Below are 25,150 nucleotides of genomic sequence, written 5' to 3'. Positions count from 1 at the left end.
TCCACTGACAATACTTGAGGTTCTGCAACTTGCTTAAGCCACACACACACGCCTGATTGTCCAACTGTGTGGTTTTAGTATGCTAATTTTAGTGCTTTTAGGACCCCAAACCTGATCAGGGGCGCGTTGCGGTTCTGTTTCCCATTACTCAGATTTTTACCTGCCTCTCATCTTCAAAGTTTCCCCTATATTCAGATTAGATACGTTAGTTGCCTACAACAAAGCAAGTTCTCTAGATGAGAAACACTTTTAAATTTGCACTTTTTTTACTAGACTGGCACATTCAAAATTTCATACTTGATGGCATGGAAGTTTTAATGTAAAGGCATATCTGTAACAATTTACTTCCTTACCAACAAATTTCACTCTGATGATGACTGGGTGCTTATAAATCCACTGGATAAAAATAAAAGGATATTACCAACATCAGAAAGAAGGACCATATGCAAACTGGCAGCACTTTAAATATGTTTATTCAGCAGCTATTACAATCAGCCTCCAAAAAACTGGAGTCCCCTCTTGTTTCTGAACCGTGTCAAGTGATGAAAACGCTTGCTAAGAACATTGAAGCTACACAGTGCACTCCTTTCTGAGAAACAGACATGTCTAACAGGGATTAATCTCTTTGAAAAGGCAAAATATAAATATATACACTCTAAGTTCACAACAACAGTTTAAACTCACTACATTAATTCAAGTGGGATATCGGTGGACAAATCCACATCATGTAAACTGCAGTCGTAAAATCTCTCTGCTGTCTTCTCCTCAAACCCTGTCCAGTTTTGGTTTACATTCTGTGATCTGCCTGTCGCAGAGTTGAAATACAGAAGCATTGAAGTGTTGAATCTCAGGGGCTGTGCACAGGACCGGGAAGCGGGGCGATAATCTGTTCTCTACACATTGCTCAAGGCATCCACGCCAGGAAGAACCTTACCTGTTAGCAGTTAAAAAATATAAAGTTAAAGAATATCCTCTGCCCTCAAACAACTAAACTTTACACTCGCAACTGCAACATTTAAACATATATAGAAAATATAGGTTAAAAATGGAAGAGCTTGGTTCTACATACACTCCTGTTGACAACTGTGGCTCTTAAGACATATGCGTTGCACTCAAACTGTTCCACATAGTAAATACCTTTTAGGGCTGGAGTAAGTATCCAGCGCACAGCTGCACTCCTATGTCAGCAGGCACATTCTTAACATACCACAGTCATCAATTCTCAATTAACAATAATGGTGAATTTCTATCCAAGTCTCTGCTAGGGTCAGATCCAAACACCTAAGATATTTTTCCATTAAGTTTGATGGCAAACAGATTTTTGATTGGATCTAGGGAGTTGCTGCATACTTTCTTCAGTCCCTAGTGGCATGTAAATAGAATTCTGGAGTGTGTGGTGGAAATTTTAAGAATGAATTAAGAAAAAGAAACAATGCCTCCCACAAGTCTCAAGTCTTTTACTGGGACTAAAAAACCCAGGTCTAGATACTTACATGCCTCATTCCAACTGATGGAAGCAAAGAATATGCTCATCTTTGAGTATGAGAGCCCAGATTATTAAAGCGCAATGTTTTCTAAAGCATTTTTGGCTTTTTGTCCTATTTTAAAATAATGAAGGGAGACCAATCTGGTTTTGCTTTTTTTCAGAAAATCTACCTTCTAATGCTCAAGCCATGTGGCAGTACTGAATTTTAACACTGTTCACAATGCTCTAGTTTGCTGGGGGTTTTGGAGGGTTTTTTGCCCTTTTTTTTTTTTTTTTTTTAAATCTTCAGAAGCTTTTCTAATTAGCTAGACTTCCGTTACTTTTAAAAGATCACACACAAACCCACACTTTGGGCCAAAACTTAGACAAGTTTGCCTTTTGAATAAATCGGTTACACAGTGTTTCTTTCTAGCCATCTGCATTCTTTCCCTCTACTATCACTCCCTAGGCAACAGAAACAAAAGCTCTGTCTCGTGTGTAACTGCTGGAAACTAACAGCTGCAATGCAGTTTATTGCAGTTTCGATTCTACAGAGAAGTTGACAGTATTAGATAATTTACACATATTGGGAAACAGCTAATTACCAGAGGAAATGAAAACCTATTTAGAGTACAATGTAACTCATTAGAAGAATCCTGTAGATTCTCACCATTTTGAATTCAAAGTAACCTCGTGCAGGTTCCTAAGTGATCACCAGAGGGCTCCCCAAAACCAGGGAATTTCAAACAATGCGCTAAAAAGGAGACCTCTGGCAAAAATTCGAGACTATTCTGATGAGATTTCCCTAACAGAAACTGGGCATTTTAAACAGTCTGGTTAGCATATCTCAGGGGATCATCTACAGAAGAGAGCCCGCTCTCAAAGCTGTTTTATCTTCTATTCCAGCATTTTTGCTTTCTGGACTTTGCTTTCAGACTGTGCTGTTTGCAAGAATCACTCCATTTTCTTTCCTCTCTTTCTCTAGGAGGACTACAAAAGAAGAGCAATGAGCTCCTCATTCTTCAAAAAAGCTACTGCAATTCCACATGGTGGAACAGAAGAGACATTCATTCTATTGTTGTGCTTTCTTGAATCAACACATGGTAGAGCACCCAGAACTCCCTGATTTGCTCAAACAAGTTAAGATAAAAGAACGGTTACCCTCTAGCAGTTCCAGGCTGGCGCCACCTCCTGTGCTGACATGGCTAACTTTATCCTCAGTGTTCCACTTTGCACAGCAAGTGGCTGTATCTCCACCACCTGTAATACAAACAAAATCAGTGAGACACAAAGAAACTTAGATTTTTTTCAGCTTAAGGGCCATAGCCTTGCTACAGGCTAGCACCGCTTGCACATACTCAGCATGAGTACATACAGCAGTTTTTAGAGCCCTACCTCCAAGCTGAAGGACAGATGAAAACATGAGGAAAGAAAAACAATTTGATCAGTATTTTTAACTTGGGACTGACAAGCAGAAGTTTCCTTGTTGCATTTAGAAAGACAAGAACACACACATACAACTACTTACCGATAATGGTGATGCTGCCCTTTCCAGTTACTTCTACCACTTTGTCCATCAGGGCTTTGGTTCCTTTGGCAAACTTGTCCCACTCAAAGACACCAACTGGACCATTCCACACAATTTGCTTGGCCCTTCCCACAACTTCCACAAACTTCTTCACACTTTCAGGGCCACAGTCCAAGCCCTAAGACGAGACGCCACAGATATACTTACTGCCAACCCTCATCTCCAATCACCAATATCTAGCTGGGATCCTCTGAAGCTACCCCCTCAACCCCGGATATGAAGCAAGAGTTTCTCTGCTCTGAATACCAAGGAGCAGAAAGCTGCTGCCGTAGGGTGGAGTTTGGTGTAGTATTTATCTAAGGATAAGTCATTTTTAAAATCAATGTAAAATGCTTGAAGCCTTGGTTAGAAACTTTTGCCAACTCTACTTAAATTCCAGTCAAATAAAAGGGATTTCTCCTGCATTCAGATCTGAAGGTTTTAGAAGAATTTTGCTGTTTTAATCCAAATCTCATAAAAGCTACTTTAGACTTAAAAATTCAGAACAACACAGCTTCAATTTCATTAAACCAACACACTCTACACAGCTTGACTGCCTTCAGAAACATTTGCAAAGGATCACAATTACTCTTTCTACTCCTTTAAGAGGTGTCCTTCCCACCCCACTGCTGCGTACTACTTCTCTTAGTCCCTTGCCTATTAAAACCTACCATCCAGCCAGCAGGAATGCCTGAAGCCACTGTGGCTTCCCCAGTCTGTGCATTCTCATCAAATTTGTCTGCAGTGACAAAGTCAACAGGCAGAGTAATCTTCACGCCGTTCTTCTCTGCCTTGGCCATCAGGTCCTTGACAATTTTTGATCCCTCTTCATCAAACAGAGAGTTGCCAATCTAGAGAAATTGTTTGGGAAAAGTAAAAGAGAAGCCTTTCTTTAGCTACTGGTCTTTACAGAAGAGAAAAGCAGCAGTCAAGCCAAACTACACAGACAGCAATTCTGGAAAGACTGTTTTCTTAAAGTACACAGCTAAACATAGGCAATAATCTGATTTTTGCAAAGTGATTGTCAAGTAACTTCTCAGCACTCCCTACTTTTGCAGAGTTGAGACAGCCAGTTCTCAATACCACAATACATAAGCGACATTCTGACCATATTCTTTAGTAGGAGCTGACATATTTTCATACCTCCATGTTGTTGATCACCTTCAGGAAGGTGAAAGCCATTCCACCACCAATGATCATCTCGTTGACCTTATCCAACATGTTACTGATCAGCTGGATCTTATCCTGAACTTTGGCTCTGGCAAGAGAGAGAAGGAAAAAGAATAATGTAGCCACTGCCCAAAACTCCTCAGACAGAACTTACTCTCTAGTAATCTTTAGCTAAGACAGCATGAAGCCTCACAAGGACATTCTTACTTTACAAAGGGATGGCAGAGGAGGCAGTAAATAGACACAAGTCTTCCATCTTCCCTCTTTAATGCCATGTATGGAATTTTTGTTGTTATCTAAAAGAAAGCTCCATAAAAGACCGTAGAAAACAACCCTGAGCTACACCTAGCCTGGCACTCAGGAAACTTGCATTGTAGTCTTAGTTTGATCATGCCCTGCTTGGTGACATTAGGTAAGATGATTTCTTCTTTCTGCTTTATTTTCCTCATCTCTAGAACAGGGATAATGACATGAATTTCATGAATAAAATGCTTTCAGACCTAACCATAAGAAATATGTATTGCCTCTACAAATCCAATCTTAGTGACAATGGAGAGCTCTGGTGTGAACCAGCTGCTGACCCCAGTTTAAGCCGTGCAAGTTGCTAATGTTGCTACACTGTGGGAGCTGGACTGGTAAAGAAGCGTTGATGGGATGGGACGGAGCCACAGCAAAACCCTGCAGAGCCCATCTTGCCGTATGCAGCTACAGGCAGAAAGAGATGTGAAGGTGAACTAGATTTTTGTTTCTTTCCCTTGCACTTACCCTGCTCCTGGCACTGAATTACTTTCCTGCACGTGGTCTTTCTTTGCCAACACATTTCATTTCCAGTTTACATGTTAGTACAGTTGTTCTCAGTTCATCTTCTAGGCCCAATTTAGTTATATATAAGCAGTAGCGAATCTACAGCTGGACCACATGCAGCTTCCAAGTGTGACCTCCCTCTGGTACAATCAAGCAAGAGTTACTCAATCTGCTATCCCACCTCCGAACCAGCTGCACCGCCAGTGGAACAGTGGTGCTTTGAAACAGATAAAGGTATATTCCGGCTCTGAACTGCTCTCACAGCTCCTCTTGTGACTCACTAAGATGGAGTTGGCATTCATCAGTCCTTGGTGACACAGGGAGTTCAGTATCAAGCTCCTAGACTGGGACATGCTGGTCACCCTTGTTAGGCACCTCTCAAAAAAATGTTATTTTGTTCCCCCTGGATTTACAACACCTCCAGACTTTACTAATAGGCCTGGTATTTTAACATTTTGGCCATCCTAGTTGCTGCTCTAACTCAAATATCTGACAAAGTAACTAACAATCTTTCCCTTGGTGATATACCTGCAACTTCCATCAAAGGCAATGAGGAGTTTATAGCACTTATTGATGGGTCGCCTGCAGCTGTAAACCTTGGAAGGGTACTAACAAAAAGAAAAAAAGCATTGTTCAGTATAACCAAGGTCACAGAAGTAGTTTAAAACTTTATGTGAGAACCAAGTACTACTACTTAAAAAATACATTTATGGGTGCAAAGAGCAGGAATAAGCCACATATTTCCATCAAGAACACGGGAATGTTACAGTATCCCAGCTTTGTGTTACTTAGCAAAGTGTTTTAATTCACCTGATGAACTGAAATACACTGTTATAGAACTACAGTGCTAAACTGCACATACAGGTAAGAAAAATTGGCGGCAATGGGAAATTACTTCTACACACAAGCAGTCACTTGGTTTTGCACCTTCAAGTTTCTTTGCACGCTAGCTGCTGTGGAAAAGCAGAGGCCCATCCAGCTACAGTAGGTCACCATTGCATAATGACACACCGTGTCAGTTTACACAGTGCTGAGCTGGCAGGATGCTTGTACTCTGAACCATGGAGGAAAAGTCACTGAATGTTTCAGGGCCATCGTGTGTATCAAGCAGCTCTTCACAGGAGGGGACATGGTCAGTTAGCTCCTCTATAACCCACACCTTACAAAGACCTCAGAACTTATCTGAAATCTGAAATGTAGGTACAGTTCAAAGGAAAGCACTTGTTTGCACCAAGCCAAAGTAACTTTTCATTTCTTACAGAGGAGTTAAATAGAAATACAGAGTCGATATATTCTTGAATCTTACCCTCCAAGAATTGCTAAGAAGGGTCTCTCTGGACTCTCTAGGGCCTTAGCAAAATAATCCAGTTCTTTCTTCATCAGGAAGCCAGCAGCCTTCTGAGGCAGATTGACACCTACCATGGAGCTGCAGAATAAAAGTAAGAGTAAGGAAAGGAAAAATTTTCCATCAGTACAGGTCCAAACACCCCTGTGTCTCAGCATTATAAAGCAAATCATTTAGTCAGCTGCAGCAATGAGAATAGCTACTACCTGCATGAAAACAAACAAGAGGTTTTAGTTTTCCTAGTTTGATAAGATGGCTGTACGCACTTACTTTCTGAGATTGTTTTTGCACGGACACATTGATACGCAAGACATGTATAGTGTTAACTAGTGATCCAAAACGTTGAGGGACAAATAAGCATAGCAAGAGCAGAGATGTATTCCTCCCATAGCACTGGATTATGAAATCAAGATCAAAGAGGACCACTAGAATCTGCAAGTACACATATCTAAACACGGTCCATGAGAATAATTAATCTGGAGCTATTAATCTTTTGGAAAAGAGGTCTGCTATAATTGCAGGACAATTTATACAAGTCCTAAGCAAGTAATTTTTGTATCTTCAAAGCCTAAAAATCAATTCAAGTCTTAAAGAGTTTCATCTGTCTCCTGCTCCCAGAGGCAAACTTGAGAGAGCACACACTATTGACAACTACCTCCACTAAATCCATTGCTCAGGAGCAAACATAGCAGAATGACAACGGAATAAGCCCAAAAGGAAGTTAAAACTCATTGGGGGCAGAGCTGCATGAGTTGCAATGGCAGACATCATTTTGCAGTTCAGCCTATGGAAAAAAAAAAATGGATACACACCTGTGAGCTCGGTGGGCCGTTCCAAAAGCATCATTGACATAGACATCTCCCAGTTTAGAAAGAGAGGCTCTGAAAGCCTCCACTTTTGCAGGATCAGCCTTGATCTAAAAAGAGAAAGAATGAGCAAAGTCATCAATTTGACTTGAAAATCCAAAGCAAAGAAAGGTCAGCTGAAGAAAATCATCAGTTCATCCTGTTGGGTCACTGGATTTCATATGTTCTTTCTCAGTCCAGCAGGAGCAACAAAAAGGTTTAAACTCCACGTTAAACCCCCCAAGACTGCTATTACAGGCCTGAGGACTGTTCACACTTCAAGTTTCTAGTCCATCAACAGAACAGGAATGAATTACAGCGCTACCAACCTTTCAGTCTCTCTCCAAGACTTCCCGTTTTGTGCAGTGAACACAGGTAACACAGAAACCACATGCAGAGACAAGGCAATGCTGAGATGAGACTAAACAAACTCATGCTCGCTTACTGAACAAAGAAAGTGTGGTCTCCAAGTGCCATAGGTAAAAGGACGAGCTCCTGAAGGATTGATTTAGCAGCTGCACATAGCAGGCCACAGGTGAAAGCAGCCAACATCAGAAAGCTGGAGATAAGCTTAGCATGTAGTGGGCAAGAACAGATGCATTTCTGTTAAAAGACTTTTTCTCCATCCTCCAAGCATCCTACCAAGTCCTCATGGGACAGCTCATGTAGTTCGGTTTTCTTTCCCACCATGAAAAGACAACAGAGCTCACTTTGACAGTAAGTGACTGCTCAGGCCTAGTTTACAGCCACTTGCTCTTAAAGAACAGCCCAGACTGGCAGTCAGAGATCACCTCTCCGAGAACCTTTCTGCTTCATCAGCTCACCAGCCCAAGTGAAGCCTCTGCTAGCACCCAGATGTAACACCACAGGGACGTCAGCAGGAAGGTACTCTAATATATGGCAGATAGGTTCAGGGCGGCTTTGGGTACCCTTTTATTCACACAGCCTGAGCAGAAGACAAGCCAAAGGGACTACGCAGATTATAGAACAATGCTGTCAACTGCTCCTTCACTTGGTAAATTGCCTGGCTTTACCCAAAGAGATTAAGCGCTCCTGTTAAAACCAGTAACATCTGTAAGCAGAACACAAGAGGCTCTGAAGGAAGGAACCATTACCACTTGATCTGCTTTGGAAAGCCAGAGTTTATAAGCACCAGCTAGTAATCTGCAGTCTTGTATCGCATCACTATTTCCATACACTGACTTTCACCTCTGTTAGGATGAGAAACAGGTCTGTCAACATCTCTCCTGTTGTGCTCAACTGCAGTGCATGCTTCCGTATGCATACATCCAGATAAATAACCTCAGAATTAGAGAAATGCACAAAACCAGGGGACTGTTTCCCAAAGCAAATTAAATTCTTGCCCCACTCTTCTCCCTGCCACCACATTGGCTTTCAGTGGCACACAGTTCTAACAGTGAATAATTCCAGACTTGTTCAATTTCTCACTGCCATCTGCAAAGGCTTATTAGTTCTCTGTGTTAGTTTTCTAAGCTACAAGAGTCCTGTGTCAGACCATAAAGGGCACCACATGATTTCAGCATTCCACTCCACGCACTGAATCTGAAAGGAGCCAAGGCCTGCACAGTCAACAGGGTCACCATCGCTAAGAAAAGCAGGTGTCTGGAGCAAGCACTCTTCTTGACCTTCAAGAAAATGTCAGAGGTGCAAGGCAGCCCGGTTCTAGATGCCCACTCATAAGAGCAGACAGGCTTATAAAAGGGTTTGTTAATCCCTATGCTGCAGGATGTTTAAACATTATATTAAAACATTAGCCAGATAACCAAGAAAAAAGTGTCATTCTTATGGCCCCAGTGGCAAACTATCTCCAACAGACCTTGTTTCTTGTTTTAGACATCCCAAAATAAAGTCTAATAAGCAGCAATCAATTTCCTGTACAGCCCTATTTTGCTCCTTTTTCCTTCTTTTACAGACTACGCCACCATCAGCAGAGTGATCTGTAGCCTTTCACTGAAGTTGTCTTATCTTGTAAATTCAATGCATTTGACTAGAACTTTTGCACAGCATGGTACAAATGATCGGACATGCTGAACTAAAGATCTCTGACATCCTTCTGAGAGTGAATTCATAAATAACATTTTAGGCTGCTAGCTCCTTGTCTATCTGCAGCAAACAAGGTAGTAAGACCAGAACAGGCATGCACAAAAGTTAGACTTGAAGTTTCACCTTGTTCCCTGAAGCATCCTTCCCTTTCCCTTCTTCTTCTACATGGAATCGGAGGTTCTCTAGCAGGATGACGGAGCCAGCTGCAGGATTAGCACAGGCCTTTTCCACCTCAGGACCAACACAATCCTTCAGGAATAAGACCTCCCTGCAAACAAAAGGTATACACTGTCATCCCACCAGTGACTCATTCTTTCAGAAAGGAAAGCATCCAGGTCTGCCACCAGAAAAAGGGTGGTACATGCTGGACTGCTCTTCTACCTCACCTGCCCATGAGTGCTTTAAGCTCCACAGCTACTGGGGCCAAGGAGAACTTTTCAGGCATAGGAACACCATCTGGGCGACCCAGGTGACTCATCAAAACCACTGACTTGGCTCCATGATCCAAGCAGTGCTTGATGGTAGGAACAGCTGCCTTGATTCTGTAATGGCAGAGAAGAACAAGTTAAAAAGGATTCAAGCAGAGTTTACCACACAAGTAGACTTAGTGACCACTTACAGAAGAGCCTTGGGAGTCATCCCTTAAAAATGACAGAAGAAATGGAGTACAAAAGCTGGGCAGAACAATTGCTTAAGAAGTCCATCTTAGCTCTGGCGTTCACATGGTTCAGCCTAGATCTCATCAGTAAGTCTCCAAAAGGGAGACCAGGCTTCTTAGCCGCCTATCCTTGCTAGAACAAATGTCTAGGAGACTAACAAGATCCAACAAGAGAACAGCTTTCCCTATGGAGCTAACTCTCCTAGGGACTGTGACAATCCTGAAGCACAGTCCAGAAAGCATCAACAAAATTCTCCGCTCCAGCATGTTTTCATATGTTTCACTGTTATCTTCCCTGCAATGTAGGACATGGAAGTAAAATGCAGTTTGTAATCTAAATTCTGCTGATTTCTTGTAGCTAAGAAATGCCAGGACACACTTGAACATTGGCAGGCTTCCCAGTTTAGTCTGTGATCCTGAACCAATAAATAGAGATGATGGGAATGTCGAGCAGTGAGCATATTGTGGGGAACAAAACTGGCATAGGCCCACAAGTGACAGACAAGCAAGACAAGACATTTGATATCTAAACCTGTGTCTTTGTATGCTGCACTAGAACAATTATTCTAACATAAGCCAACAAGTTCACACAACTGCAGGGTAACCAGGATGCAGAAAGTCTTCTGGATACTATGAACAAATACAGCAAATTTTCACACACAGCCAAAGGGATGTGGCTGTGAAATGGTCATAACACTTCATACACATTTAAAGAATTAAGTTTAGGATCTGTACAATTAAGGGACTTTTTCTATATGCTTTGCACAGCAGCTATGATGAGAAGAAGCCTTGTAGTTAGCACAGTCTGCTAATAGCTACAGGGGTTTTAATTAACACTTGTTGGACCTTCTCTGAGACACCTTTAGTATTCTGGTACAAGCAACGACAGCTTAATCATGGCAGCATTCCAGGTACTGCTAACAGAACTGGGGTAAAATCAGAGCTAGAACTTTGGGACTCCCATCTGGGATGGAAATTATGGCTCACCTTTGATTGTTGGTTATGTTGTGATCCTTCATTGGAACGTTGAAGTCAACCCTAAAAAAAAACAGAAATAAAATGAAATACTCAACAAATGTCTTTCACAAAGAGTGAGAGAACCTGCCAGTAAAGTCACTGGCTAGAAAAGCAACTTTACAATTAGAGTAAGATTTTTAGCTCTACCTTGTACACAAGTTCCGTTTTGAAATCAGTATGTTATTAGCTACTTCTGCTTGTAATAACAGAACACAAAGGGAGAACAAACATCTCCTGAATCACTTAGTAAAGCTATGCCACCAACACATCCTAATGCTCATGACCACAGTAGCAATGATGCTGAAGCAGGAAATAAGAGATTGAACAAGCTCCCCACAACCTTCTCATTTTAAACAATGTGGTCTCAGATCACCGACTTGGAGCTTTCAAGGGAAGGGAGGCAAATAATGAAAAACTGACATTGTGCTCTCTAACGAGGCCTCTAAAATACCTGGTTGGGCTACTACGGCAAGCAGGCAGGCTCAAGGAAGCTGTCCAGTTACTGCTTCGAACTTCAAATTTCCCTTCTCTGCAGCTCTAATCCCTCTGCAGACGAGTGCTGTGGCTTTACCACATTCCCACTGGAAAACCTAAGGTGGATCTAGAGGTAACTTCCCTACTCCTACCGGATGGATGAATGAATGGAAGGGAGGAGTTTCATCAGCCATTTGTCACCAGCATACCTCGCGCACATGTGCTGAGGAGCAGCCGCGGGAAGCTGTGTTGCATAACACCAAAGGCAGAAATTACTCACAGAATTACGGAAGGGAACAACCAACCCACTGTAACAGCATATCAGAGTGAGGAAAGTGAAATATGGCATTACGGTTTGCTCTTTGTTATTCTGTATCTATATTAAAGAGCAACAACAATTCAGGAAGTTGCCTGAATTCTCTTGTAGCCTGCTCAGCACGAGACACAGATTGAAAGAACAACAAAAGCCGCCAGCAGAACAGGAGTAGCTGAGCAGAAAGAAATTGAACTGGCAGCCTCACAGTACAGTGGACTAATTCTAGAAAGGGGAAAGAAAAGCACCATTATCGTGCTATTATTCTAAAATGAGAGAATAAAAGAATAGTTTGCTTTACAGAGGCATCAGAGCTACAAAAGAAAGACCCAGCTCACCCTTCTTCCCCATTGCACAACACCTGAAATCTGAGCTCCCTCTGAATCCTTTCTCCTCCCCATTCCCAACTTCTCTTGAAGCTTCAGCATTAGGACTTGAAAATAAGCGGGTTAGGAGTATGCCAAAGTTATGATGAATATGAGAAGAAAAAAGGAAGTATTGATTTTAGCAGTACTGAGAGCACATGGTGACTCTTTTCAGGGAAATGAGATGCAGGCAGGAAACACAAAGATTGACACATCATCTGCTGTTTCACTTGGTTTTAGTAGCTCATCGCAGAACTGCAAAGACAGAGGTGTCCATTAACTATCAGAGACTAAGAACTGGCTAACCCATCCCCTGCCAACCCAGGACTGTAACACAAATCAGAAAAGGAAAAAACAGTTACATGGCAAAACCCTCACAGTTGTTACAGAGATAAAAAGCTCTTTTGTTGTACCAGATTTAGGAAGCGCATGCAAATTCTGAGCCAGCTTCTTCACTACTCATTACGGGAGCGAGATTCTGGTAATCAAATTTCTAGTGAACTACTAAAATAAGATGGCAGAGAGACAAGATAAAAAGCGCAAGTTGTCTGACGCAGACTACAGGGAAGAGAAGTTATAATTTTATTACACCTGCCCACTCACCGAGCAAGGTAACAGCCACTTACTAGTCATATTATGGTGACCTTGACAAAGAATCCCACAATAAAAGTATTTCGAGCAGGATGTGCCCTTATCGCCCAGTATCTGTCAGCAATTCCAACATCAGGCTTTCAGCAGGCCTTGATGTTTTATAAATGAGCCATGAATTCCTATTTTAGGGTTTTACACCAGGACGTGCTGAATACCGGCGACTGGACTCTTATTGCAAAATGGAGAATTACCGTTTTATTTGGGTAGCTGATCAGAGCCGTATTTTCAGTTTTTCATTGCAACACTTTTTGGATCTGCAATAAGGCCCGCCCGGATCCAGCACGGGGGGGGCCGGAGGGGGGAGGGCACAGATCAACCCCGCCGGGGCCCGGGAGGCCATGGGCGGCTCTCTACCCCTCTCCATCCCCGGGAAACATCTCCCCCACCCCCGCGGCCTCGTGCCCTCCTCACGGGGCCCGGCTGGTGCTGGGGGCCGCCCCCGGGGACAAGGGCACCAGGGGCGGCGGCCCCGTGAACGGCCGGGCCGTTCGTCCCCTCACCGTGCGTCAGACCCCAGCTCCTCACCTCATGACGACTCGCTTGCCCTTCACGTCCACCTTGTCGAGGGTGAGCTTGTTGGAGAGAGACATGGTTGCTCCCGGCTCAGACCAACACGCAGCTCCGCTCTGCTACGCCGCCGCCCGTGCTCTGCCGCAGCGACCGCCAGCGCCGCCGGCACCCAGCCCGTCCCGCCCCTGCTCCTCAACGATTGGGCCGCGCCGCCCGCCGAGTGTTGCTATTGGTCGAGCTGCCTGCCCGTCAGCGGCCTGCCCGCCCCCGCGGAGGCCCAGTCACGTCCCGCACGCAGCCGCTCGGCGCCTCAGAGGCGCTGGGCAGGTACAGGCCTCGACCGCGCCGCCGGGCTGCCACAGATCAGGCACGAATTTAAAAATGTATTTTATTGTAGAATTAAAAATAAATCTACAAGAGCAGCATATAAAATGTTTTTTTTCTGGAAAACACAGTACAGCAGTTCCTGCAGGTAATGTAAACCTGCACAGTCCCCCAGCAATACTGTTCATCCAGCTTTTGGAAATAATCAGCTATTTGTTTTGTTGCCTCCTTAAGTACTTGATCAGATTTCACTGAAATGAACCCTCTTTCGTTTCCAATCTCTGAAGGAGATGGTCCAGAGAAGGGCAATGGAGCTGGTGAGGGGTGTGGAGCACAAGTTTTGTGAGGGGCGGCTGAGGGAGCTGGGGGTGTTCAGCCTGGAGAGGAGGCGGCGGAGGGGAGACCTCGCTCTCTACCTGAAAGGAGGGTGTAGAGAGATGGGGATCAGTCTCTTCTCCCACGTTAACAGGCGACAAGAGGAAATGGCCTTAAGTTGTGCCAAGGGAGGTTTAGATTGGATATTAGGAAAAATTTCTTCACCGAAAGGGTTATGAAACACCGGAACAGGCTGCCCAGGGAAATGGTTGAGTCACCATCCCTGAAGGTATTTAAAAAACGGATAGACAAGGTGCTGAGGGACATGGTTTAGTGGTGGACTTGGCAGCGTTAGGTTAACGGTTGGACTTGATGATATTAAAGGTCCCTTCCAGCCTATACAATTCTGTGATTCTATGATCCAAATTAATAGTTCTGGGCCTTATCTGAGAGTAAAATATCCATAAATGGTGGATGTCTGTCAGTTGGTGGGGATCCCTCAAATGAAGGACAGATGCCTGCACAGCCAATACACAGGTCTGGCATCTCAACTAAAAGGCAAAACTCAGGATATTTTTAAATGACCTAGATAGATTCATATTTTTTAAGACAACTGGAGAAAAGAACAACTGTTTAAAGGGATACACTTTCCGAAAGTATGGTTTGTAAAAAAATTCTTTTTACCCTTTTACCCTTCGGGTAGCTAGGCCTTTCTGTTTCCTGGCAGGTTTAGCTTTTTGCTACACTCACTACATATGCAGACACTGCTGAGAAAATGGTGATGGCAAGCTGAGTGCCTGACAAAATCTTTTTTTTTTTTTTCTGACAGAAAGGCCAAACTTAGAGGAAGAGCCTAAAACAGGCAAGTGAAGTGCAGGCAGAACAGAAGAAAACAGTGTGCACTTACAAGAAACAAAGTACAAAGATACATAGAGAGCTAAACTAATGCACCGCTCACACATGGATGAAAACATGCAGCCTGTGTGGGCTCTAGGGCAGGAGACTCTTGTCGCAAGACTTGTTAGAAGGCTCGGAAAAGGATGGGCCTCCAAGACAGGTTAGAGACATCATTTTATCCAAATTTTATGGCAATCTCAACAGCAATAAAAGCTGAAATGACACAAGTGGGAAAAAACTGATAAGTGATGTGAAATATAATATGTGAAGTCACCTGTTAGGATGCAGAAGACCAGGTAAGCATCACCTTAGTTTATCAGTGTGTGTCAGCAGAGTTTATAATCTACAGATATAAATCAAATTAAATTAGGTTCAGTAATGGTCTCAATATTGACTGCAGAGTAACTCTGGAGTGTATCCAAGGGTCCTTCCTGCAAATTAGTAAACAGGCCTGAACTTGCAGTAGCCAGCAGGGTCCCTGTAAACCAGAGAACCTGGGGGGCACTCTCAGTGTCACCAGTGGGCAGGGATGTCTGGGAATATCGATGCTGATACAACATCCCCCAAGGACCAGGAGCCGAATCCTAAATCGGTCCTGAATCCAGCTTTCCCAGAGTCTGGGAGTGTTCCGTTTTCGGATCCTCTTCCAGGATTAGTTCAACAAAAGAGCTCTCTCAGGAGCAGGGATTGCCTGCACACAAGCATGGCTGCTAAGAGCTGCTTTTACCCACAAAGCCTGAAGCACAAACAACAGCAGGTGAACAAATGCTGATGTTAAAGTACTCTGGGTAAAAATACTCTGGGTAAGGAAGGGGTACTCCAGATCCACAAGAGCTGTAACTACTTAACTGTTCTGAAATTAATCTATTTCCTTCTCCCTGTCTACTTTGTGCTGTGCTGCTTTCTTTAAAGGAAACAGTTAAATTCCTTGATGCTGACTCAGAAAGGGAGGCTCTTTTCAGCTGCAGTCCACAACCGCATCTTTGCCTCACCTATTACTTTCCCAGGAAAATGGATTCATTCATTAGCACAAGGCTTTATTTTAAAAAGCTTGCGTGCCACCTTCTAGGGGTAAAAAACTCGGGAGGAGAAATGTCACAGTGTGTGGCATGAACACAGTAACTTGAGCAGCCACAGCAATGTAAGATACCATGCTGACTGAGGAGAGGGGACAGTTTGACACTTGCTAATCTCCAGTTAGAAGAGGGCATTCAGGAATAAAGGACTAAGCAAGCCATAAATAAAAATAAATAAATAATAACGACCAAGAATACCCAATAGGACTAGCTCCACTACAACTCTGTGATACTAGACTAGGCTACTAGAATATCATGTAAGTCTGTAGTCATCTGAAATAAAAAGCTTAGCACAGTTATAAAGATCTATTGTTTGGGGCAGAACTGCAGCCATAGTTCCTAAAACGTACTCTGGTTTTACGCTTGCTTGCTTTCCCTCCAGTTTTTGGTGCAGAAGATGAGGTAGGAGGGAGGAAGTCGCATGAGAACTTGCAGTGCCAGAATGTAATTCTGGATGGCATGTGTCCAGGACAATAGAATTTGTGCATTATAAAGAAGTGATAAAGAAAGGGGAAGTATTAGAGAGTGTGTTCGAGACTCGAAGCTTATTTCCATGCCTGAGTCACCTTTCTGTCCTTCCCTCCTGTTGCAAAATGTTTAGAATATACTGCAAATATTTAAAGAAAAAAAGACCATGCAAACAGTTCAAAAGCTGTACTTTTAAATTAACCAGTACAACAAAGCCAGGAGGGCAAAGGGCTGGTAATGAAAAAAAAAACCAAGGATCAGGCGTTAAAACCTGTGACCATCTTAGGAAGTAATTTCTAGGAATACGAAACAGAAGCTGTACTTTAGACTGACATAGCTATTGCCTGCATGATCCTGCTTGCTTCATTTAGCCAAAAGGAACGGGATTATGGCAAGTTTAGAGAGATCATGGGCTTTGGTGTACTAGCCTGCATATTTATATGAATAAAACTGAAGGGTTGTGGTTTGCAGACCAATAATCTGCATCTTTATCTGTGTTGCTATGACCCAGTCTTCAGAAACTTCCTGCTTTTATAACCATCCTCTGCATTTTAAGTTTCTACTTAAAAACAGCCTTCAGCACAAGTTCTAAGTTTTCTTTTCTCCTTGCAGTAGTGCAATATTCAAGCACACATATCTTGTAGGAATGATAAGAGAGCATTCTTAGGAGAGTGAGACGGAAGACGTTCAGGAGGGAGACTAAGAAATAGCCTTTTTTTTTTTTTTTCCTCAAATGTTGGCTCTTAACCTTATATGCCCAGATTTCAGAAACAGAGCATCACTGAATAAGTCTAGAGCAAGACCATTTATATTAATGCTTTTACACATGTATCATGTATTTCACTGTGGGGTTTTAATACCACAGTTTAAAAGTAAGATTTAAAAAAAATATATTATTTAAAACCTATTGAATTGATTTGCAATACAAATTTTCTTGGATAATTAAAACTGATGGTGTTTGGGGCATGTATTTTAATATTCAGTATAAATATCAAACATACTCCCCTCATCAATCTTAACTGCACATTTATCTATATTTAATGCAATCAGATCCTATCTTTTGCTTTAGCCATTTAATACTTAAAAAATGTGTAACAATAATCACAAAAAATGTCTAACAATAATCACCAACTAATAAAAAGATAAATCCCCGGTTATACCGTCCCAATAGATTTGCCATTGAACTGTGCGTTCAGTGAACAGAATAAATCAGAGGTGAGAGTGGTTTGGGGAATCTGCCCTGCACCCGGAGCTGCTGCCGGAGCCTGGGAGCCGTCCCGGCAGACCCAGTTTTTACCAAGCAGATACTGTTTCTGGAGTTTTTAATAAACAGGGCCCTCTAGGGGAAGGTGGGTGAGAACTCATTGGGAAATGTTAACACTCTACCAACATTTCTCTGTGGTTTCACCGTTCCTGCAAGGTGCAATGGAAGGGTTTTTTCTGCCTCTCAGCAAGAAAATTCCTCCCCAAAACTCTGCCAGGTGCTCTTTCTATGCTCTTTCCCTATTTCTAGGTACCTGATCAACTCATAGGCTTTCCCTTTTATTGTATTTAAATATATTTCTTTAATTGCGCTTATTTTAAACTTTGGAACTTACAAATCTGCTTTGTTAATTTGCAATTCACTCGGTTCCCAAACCACTGAGCACTGAAGGAATATGCAGATCTTGTAATTTTCTCCTCAGTTTCTCTCATGCTTCCTTAACAAGGGCAACTCCTTACAGCACAAACCAAAGTTGGGGTGCTCCGGGGTAGGCAGGCTGCAGAGGTGACACCCCACTGGAAAGCTGTCCCAGCACCAAGTAAAAGGGAGGAGACAGGAGGAAGCACCGATTCAGGAGATGTCATTATTTTCAGGCTATTCTGCATTCGCCATGGGTGTCTAATGAGTTCAGCTCTGTTGGTGACCGTACCTACTTTGCACGTGAGCATTTTACAGCAGGAAACGTTCATTTATGTGCTCTGTAAATTATCAGCCATCTGTGGCTCTATGGAATTAGCAAAGAGTGAGAGGCAGAGAAATTACAAGGGATTTGTTACAGTGTGCATGCACAAGGTTAGCTTTCACCTTTTTATCCTACACAAAAGGTGGAGTTAACCTGCTGGCAATTTCTCTGCCCTTCAGGGCAAGGCCAGGCCTCTGCCTCCATGCATGATTATAAAGCACGCATTGTGCTGTGAGCATTACCAGGTAGGAGCATTAGCATTTAAGGACAAATTAGGCAAGAATATTAAGACTTATACCCACAAATTGACTACTACTCTGAAGATTAAAGTATAAGCGAACAAAAATCCTGTATGTTCTCACCAGCTCCAGCTTTGTCTGGTTTTTATAATCCTTCCCAGCTCTTCCTTTTAATCATCTATTGGGATATGGAATTTGAGTAGCTAGTCTGGCACTGTGGAAAAAACTACCTACAGCATGGGCAAAATTCTATGCTTCTAGCACCGCTGCAGCCAGAGAATAAACGTGTGTGTCTCCTGGCTGCTCCCGTCACCTGCCTAATGTCAGCAGGTTGGCAAATGATTGTGCGTAATCTCATTCCTAACATTAGCAGGGAATGAAGGGCTTCGTGTCTGTCCAAGTATAAAATTGGATGGGGGGGTTAAACTGAAAATGCTAGTCCTACTCTATACACTGTCTCTTTTTTCTTGCATCTGAGCATGTATGCGTACAGCTCTCACACTCTCCTCAAGAAATTTATTTTAGAGATGTGCTTAATGGGATAAAAAAAAAAATCTTACCTTTGCAGGAGTTTTCATTCATGACATAGTAGACATGATACAAGTTCACAGCTACTACTTAAATTATCCAGTCAACTGGAAGGAAAAAAACAACGTTGCCAGTAGCGCAGCTCTGATATCAAGACAGATGCTGAATTTTGAATCAAAGCCTGACCTTTAGGGCTTGTCAAACTGTTCTGCAGAGATGCTTTCTAAAAACGTTACTTAAAAAAGAAAAAAAAAGAGTATCTTAAAAGAAGATAATGTACCCATATGAAAATGAAAGCATTTAGGGAGTGGTTAAAAAATAATCTATGCAGGAACTGTGTGCTGGTAAAACAGACTCTATCAGGCCTGAAAACATGATGTTTCAGGCAGCAGCTGTAGAGGCTCCGATATTAACCCATGGAGTACCTGGCTGTGGCAGGCTGCTGGAGTACAGTGTTTCTGTATACTCCTGTAATGCCAAATGAGAAAATAAGTTTTAGAATAACATTAATCCTACCATTATCTACTGTATCATTTTCCATCGGAGCCCCAGAAGCTGGTATTTGTTCCACTAATTTCATACACGGTAGAATGAACATATATTTGATCCAAATAATTTAACCTTTCCCCCCCACAAAACAGTAATATTGAGTGTGAGCGCTCTGCTCACCACTGTCACAGCTGCTTGCTGCCACCAAGGTATGGGAGGCAGGTGAGAGGCTGCTGCGGTAAATACCTACAAGAGCTAACGTAAAACTGAAATCAGTGGCTTGCAACAGAATTTACTCTGTGACAACTCAAAGTTTTCACTTTGGAAACCTCATTGACTTGTCAGATTTCAGGGGGGGAGAGGCATTTTCAAGTTCCAGGAGAGTCTCAATAATTTCTAATTCTTTATCTGTTGAACTTGGTGTTAACTTGAATCACAACTGATGTATATTGGCCAGATGAATGCAGAGATTTTTTATCACATGTTGTTCCGAGGAGCATTTGACACAGGATTTAGGGACTCCTGGGTACTTAATGAGTATCTGGGGGTTTGATCTGTGGGTTAGTTTTTTTTTTGTTTGGGTTTTTTGTATGCTTTTTTGTTTATTCGGGTTTTTTTTAAATACAGGTTGTTGTAAATAAGATGTGTCAATGAATCCAGATCAGGGTCCTCCAGATTAATCAGTGATCTTTCCTGAAACTATGGAACCTTCAACTGAGATAATCTTAAAATCCAGATGCGTTAATCTGGTGAGGTTTCTGTTCAGAGGGGTTGTGCAGCTTCACGTCAGGGTAACTTACTTGGCTTGGATATTTCTCTTGCTGAGATGCCAGAAATGTTGTCGTGTGTTAAACAAAAGACTTTCAATTATGGAAGATATTTAACACTACCAGTGACATCAGATAATTTGGACATACGGCTGTGTTCCGTGCAGCAGGTATAAAGGCCTGGTTTGCTGCTGAGTGATACCTTACCATGACTCTGCAGCTTGGTTGGCCAGTCTGGATTGACTCATGAAAATAAGCTGGTTTTTTATGAGTTTCAAAAGATAAAGATTTTCCAGATCTCAAAACACACTTTCACTGATACAACTTATTTTATTCCATTTTAGCCTTGTAACTATAAAGCTGCTGAAAAACAAAAGGTATTAGAAAACAAATGTTTAATCTTATCCTAACTAAGGCTGAGATGTGTTTTGTGCCCTTACACAAGTTACACAGCAAGTATCGTATCCGTCCTGTGCAGAAGCCTGAGGCTGCAGACGAAGGTGCTTTGGATCCACTTCACTAAATCTGCTGCAAAACTATAGCTGGATATATATGCAAAAAAGACTTCTAGTGAATTTTTATTTTATTTTTAAATTCAGTCATAGATAAAAGTAGACTGTTCAATTTGAAACAAGAAGGTGCACATGCACTCTTAACCCAAAATAAACAAAGGCCTAAATTAAGGAAGCCTAAATGTTTTGGCTACTATTTCTGTGCAACAAGCCTGTATTTTCAAAACCACAAGTGCTAAAAACTGTAGGTCGCCACAGCTGTTGGCACACATTAGGCCAGTGAGAGTCATTCAAGATGGTGAAATTACAGGGTTGTGTCTTAACTGAAAGCAAAATTCTTCATCTTAGACTTAGGTGCAAACTTAGTCTTCTGCACAATAGCAGAGCTAGTGAAGACAAAGACTCATTCTGCCTAAAAGTAGTGGCCACTAAGCACGTCTGTACAGCCCATGGGATCACACACACCTCGCTCGTTTAGAGCTGGCTTCAGATACTCACCTCCTAGTTCACACTGCCTGGCAGCATGGTCTTGCAGACACTCTCCCAGCCTCTTCCCTAGTGCAGCAGGATCTGCCCATCCAGCTCTGGCCAAGCAGAGAGTCATCTCAGACACAGAAGGAGACAACACCAGGGGAGGTCTTCATCACACATCATCACACTGGAAACCCCCGCACTATCTCCAAGTGAGACCAAGCCAGCGACAGGCAGAGATAAGATGAGATGAGGTCCCAAGGGAGAGAGCAGATCTTTGCAGGACCCAGGCCTGAGCAATCCAGAAAAATAAAAACCAAACTCTTCTTCTGGCAATACAATAAAAATGGCACTATAAGACCCCAGGAGCCAGCCTGGCCAATCTACCTGCAAACAGGCATAAGGCAGGGTGGAGAGGCAGCCTGGCAAACACAGAGAACAACAAATGTTTTGAACAAAGCAGCTTTTTTTTTTTTTGGGTAAATGAAAATAAGAAAAACAGCTCAAAGGAGTACTGGAGCATTCAGTCATAATTTACTTAAAATGCTTGAGAGATGCCTCTAGAAAACTAAGACCTGTTATGGCTTCACACCTTTTGTCTGTACCTTCAATTTATCAGGATAAAGTCCCCTGGAGATGTGCTGGCCATCACAGACCACAGCCTGGGCACCAGTCAGACTGCCTGGACCTCTTCTAACAAGGTCAGCTAGGGAGCTGAGAAGGTGATCTGCTCCTGTTACTGCTCCTCACTGCTTCACTGTCCAGGAAGGTATCTAGGCTTTGGCAGGAAATTTGTGCTAGATTTGGACCCAAATGATTATTTTGGGGATAGGAGCCTGGCTGCCTCCATGAGAGGAACACAGGAGCACTCAGATGGAATTCTCCCCACCACTCAGTGCTTGGCGCTTGTCTTTGGGACACGGAGTGGCTGCATAAACCACTGCACTTCAGTCAGGCTCTTCTCAGTAGTGCCCCATGAAAGAATAAAAAGCAATGGGCACAAATTGAAACACAGAAAATTTAATCCCAACATAAGAAAACACTGTTTTAGTGTGAGAGTGCATTGACCACCGGGACAGGTTCCCCAAAGAGGCTGCGGAGATATTAAAAAAAATCTCACTCCCATAGCTTGCCTGCTTTAACAGATTTCAACTATGTGACCTCCAGCAGTCTCTTCCAGCCACAGCTGCTCCACAATTCTGCAATACAGTGATGTTCTTTACATGATGATTATTTCACAGTTTCCCGACTCTCACCGCCACCACTTGCCAACAGCCCTACAGTTTCGCATAGGCCAAGTGCCTTGCTCAAGGCCACACAGTTTAGCAGAGCTGGAAACATACATAAGAAACCCTGAACCTCAGCCCTTTTTGCTGAAAAGCAAAAAGCAGCAGTGCTCCACTTTTCCCACTTCACCCGGAGTGCTCTTAGTTGTGGAAGATGAAGCGTGGGTGTCACGCAAAGCTGCTTTCAGAACCCATGTCCTGTATATGCCCATCTCAGTCCCACAGGGCAATCTCACATCACCCCCTCCCTGAGCTGACAAGTTTGGCCTTTTTAATTGAAGAGTGCCAAGGAATCAATCTGGGGAAATTTTGTACAGCTGGCAGTAGGATCTGTTAAATCAGCAAAACAAATATTGAAAGGACATCATAGAACATGACTTAAACCAGTTTTTGGATGTTACATTTTTATTATATAGCTTATAATTGTCATTACAATGATGGAGGCACAGTCTTAAAAGAATAAGAAGTGTGAGACTACACGTTTCTAGATGTAAAGAAATGTAACAGCACTAAATTACCATTCCACAACAGCATTCATTTCTCCATTCTTCATACCAAAATCAAGTAAGAAAAATCTCGAGTTTAAAACATTTTGTTGGAAGCTCTGTTTTAAGCAAAAAAATAAACATAGTTTTTAATAAATAAAAATGCATGCTTGCTTGCTTCCATTGTTTTTTCAGCTTCACATTATTTTTCATATAAAATTTCAAGTGTCTACTCTTGTAAAAGTTTATTGGTAAGATTCAAAGAGCAATTTTTAAAGCCTCGAGCATATGTACTTTGTTTTTTAAATAGAGCACAGGTTTTATAAATAGCTAGTTACAGAAAACAATAAAATAGACAAACCAGTAATACATAATTTCATTTGTAACTGTGTGTTTCCAAGTGATATTTCAAATTCCTGAATCCAAACTGTCTCCAACACGAATAAGATATTTACATATTAAAACATTTACATTTGGGAAAACATTTAGCTCCCCCATTATTTCACTTGGACTGTACATTCAAACTGAAAAATATTTTGGTTCTTCAACATAAAGCACCTTATAGAGTATTTTAATCACATGATAAACATTCTGTACGTCAATAGCGCACCTTTCGGGTGGGTGTTGGACAGACAACCTATTTTCAAAGCTCTGGACTCTTAATTTCTTTATCAGCTATACATTACCCAAACACACCGTGTACTAAGTTCAAGTTCAAAAGACAAGTCCAGACAGATTTTTCCTAAAGAGGAAAAGTAGGCTGAAAGGGTCTTCCTGGGTCAGCGAGTCCTGAACACTGCTTTTGCTGGCATTGCTTCATACAATCTGCTTTCCACCCGCAGTAGCTCTAACAGAAGGTGTCCCAGGACCTAACAGCTGTTGTAGTTAAAAAGCTTCATCTGAATTCAAGGCTAGATTTATCACAGCCACCTTACACCCATTCGTTCTTGGGCCAACACTGGTCTTCAGCTTAGTTATTTTCTCTCTCTAGAGTTTGATCCTCTGACTGCACTCACAAGTGCTCACTGCTACCCCATCCACTCCCAGCCAGCGTTACTCCTTATTCCCCAATAATCATCTCTGTACCTTAGTAAGTATCCTGGTTTTGAAAAGTAGCATTATTTTGCTGTAATTGGATCAAATGCTGGGTTTCACAAAAAATGGAAGAGCCTAGAAAAACATCTGTATTGGGAATAAGTTGGCGATCAAGCCAGCATTCCTCTGTAAACATTCAACCTACCTACAATTTGGACAACAAAAGGTCAAAGCCGAGTGCTCTAAAAATCTATTCAGAAATAATTTAACAAATTCTTCATGTTGCTTTATCTACCAACCAGGAATTTAACCCTAAATTACTACTCTTTCTCCTGCAGTGAGAGCACGATGTCTGTCTTTTCCAGCCATATATACCATAGCCAACACCTGCAGTAGTCAAACCCCCACCTGGAAGCATGCTAGGATCTGCCTCGTGTCTTCACAGCACGATTAAGACCATCCACCAGCACAATCCAGACAAAAAACCCCCAACATGTAGAATACTTCCCCTTCAGCTGCAGAATCTTGCCAAGAACAACACTGAGAATGAGTGTGCACAGACAAGAAAACTGAAATCTTTGGAAACAGTTTGCATGGTCATGAAGCACTAAAATCCCATCACAATAGGATCAAACAGTTTTTAGGTAACTATCTGCTTTGTAAGAAAACAGCTTTGTTGCTGAAAACTAAGAACATCATCTTACGGAATGGCTTTGCAGTAATGTATCCTAGCATTTCTTAACACTACAATACATACATATAGCTATAATCTAATTAAAAAAAATCTGTATTGATGGAGAGATATTAAGAACCTAAATCCTGCAACAGAAATATTTTGTTTCTTAAACTAGCAGCAGCAACAAATTATGTTGTTCTCCTCACTGCAATATAGCCAGTACACTGATTTACTAACAACATATTCCATAGCACAACTCTTCTTTTCATACACTGGTACTTTTCTGGTAGTTCTCTGATAAAATGCAAAAGCTATTTACTTAAGACTTTTTACATACACAATCTATGCACTGACATCAGACTTCAAATTAAAAACTAGAACATTACAG

The 25,150-nt window shown here is 42.2% G+C and overlaps 1 protein-coding gene across 1 annotated transcript; it reads right to left on the bottom strand.

The window, feature by feature from the left end:
- Positions 1–456: 456 nt before the first annotated feature.
- Positions 457–13,456, bottom strand: PGK1 (phosphoglycerate kinase 1). Its single transcript, XM_074601915.1, has 11 exons — positions 13,264–13,456; positions 10,906–10,956; positions 9,647–9,802; positions 9,384–9,528; positions 7,164–7,267; positions 6,313–6,432; positions 4,176–4,290; positions 3,704–3,883; positions 2,994–3,171; positions 2,627–2,725; positions 457–934 (listed from the first exon to the last, which is right to left on the bottom strand). Exons 1-11 carry the CDS (start codon positions 13,326–13,328, stop codon positions 894–896), a joined length of 1,254 nt encoding a protein of 417 aa, XP_074458016.1. The 5' UTR covers positions 13,329–13,456; the 3' UTR covers positions 457–893.
- Positions 13,457–25,150: the final 11,694 nt, after the last annotated feature.

The sequence above is a fragment of the Larus michahellis genome, chromosome 9 (assembly GCF_964199755.1).
Source record: "Larus michahellis chromosome 9, bLarMic1.1, whole genome shotgun sequence".
Lineage (NCBI taxonomy): Eukaryota > Metazoa > Chordata > Aves > Charadriiformes > Laridae > Larus > Larus michahellis.
This window is presented reverse-complemented; position numbering and strand designations above follow the sequence as displayed.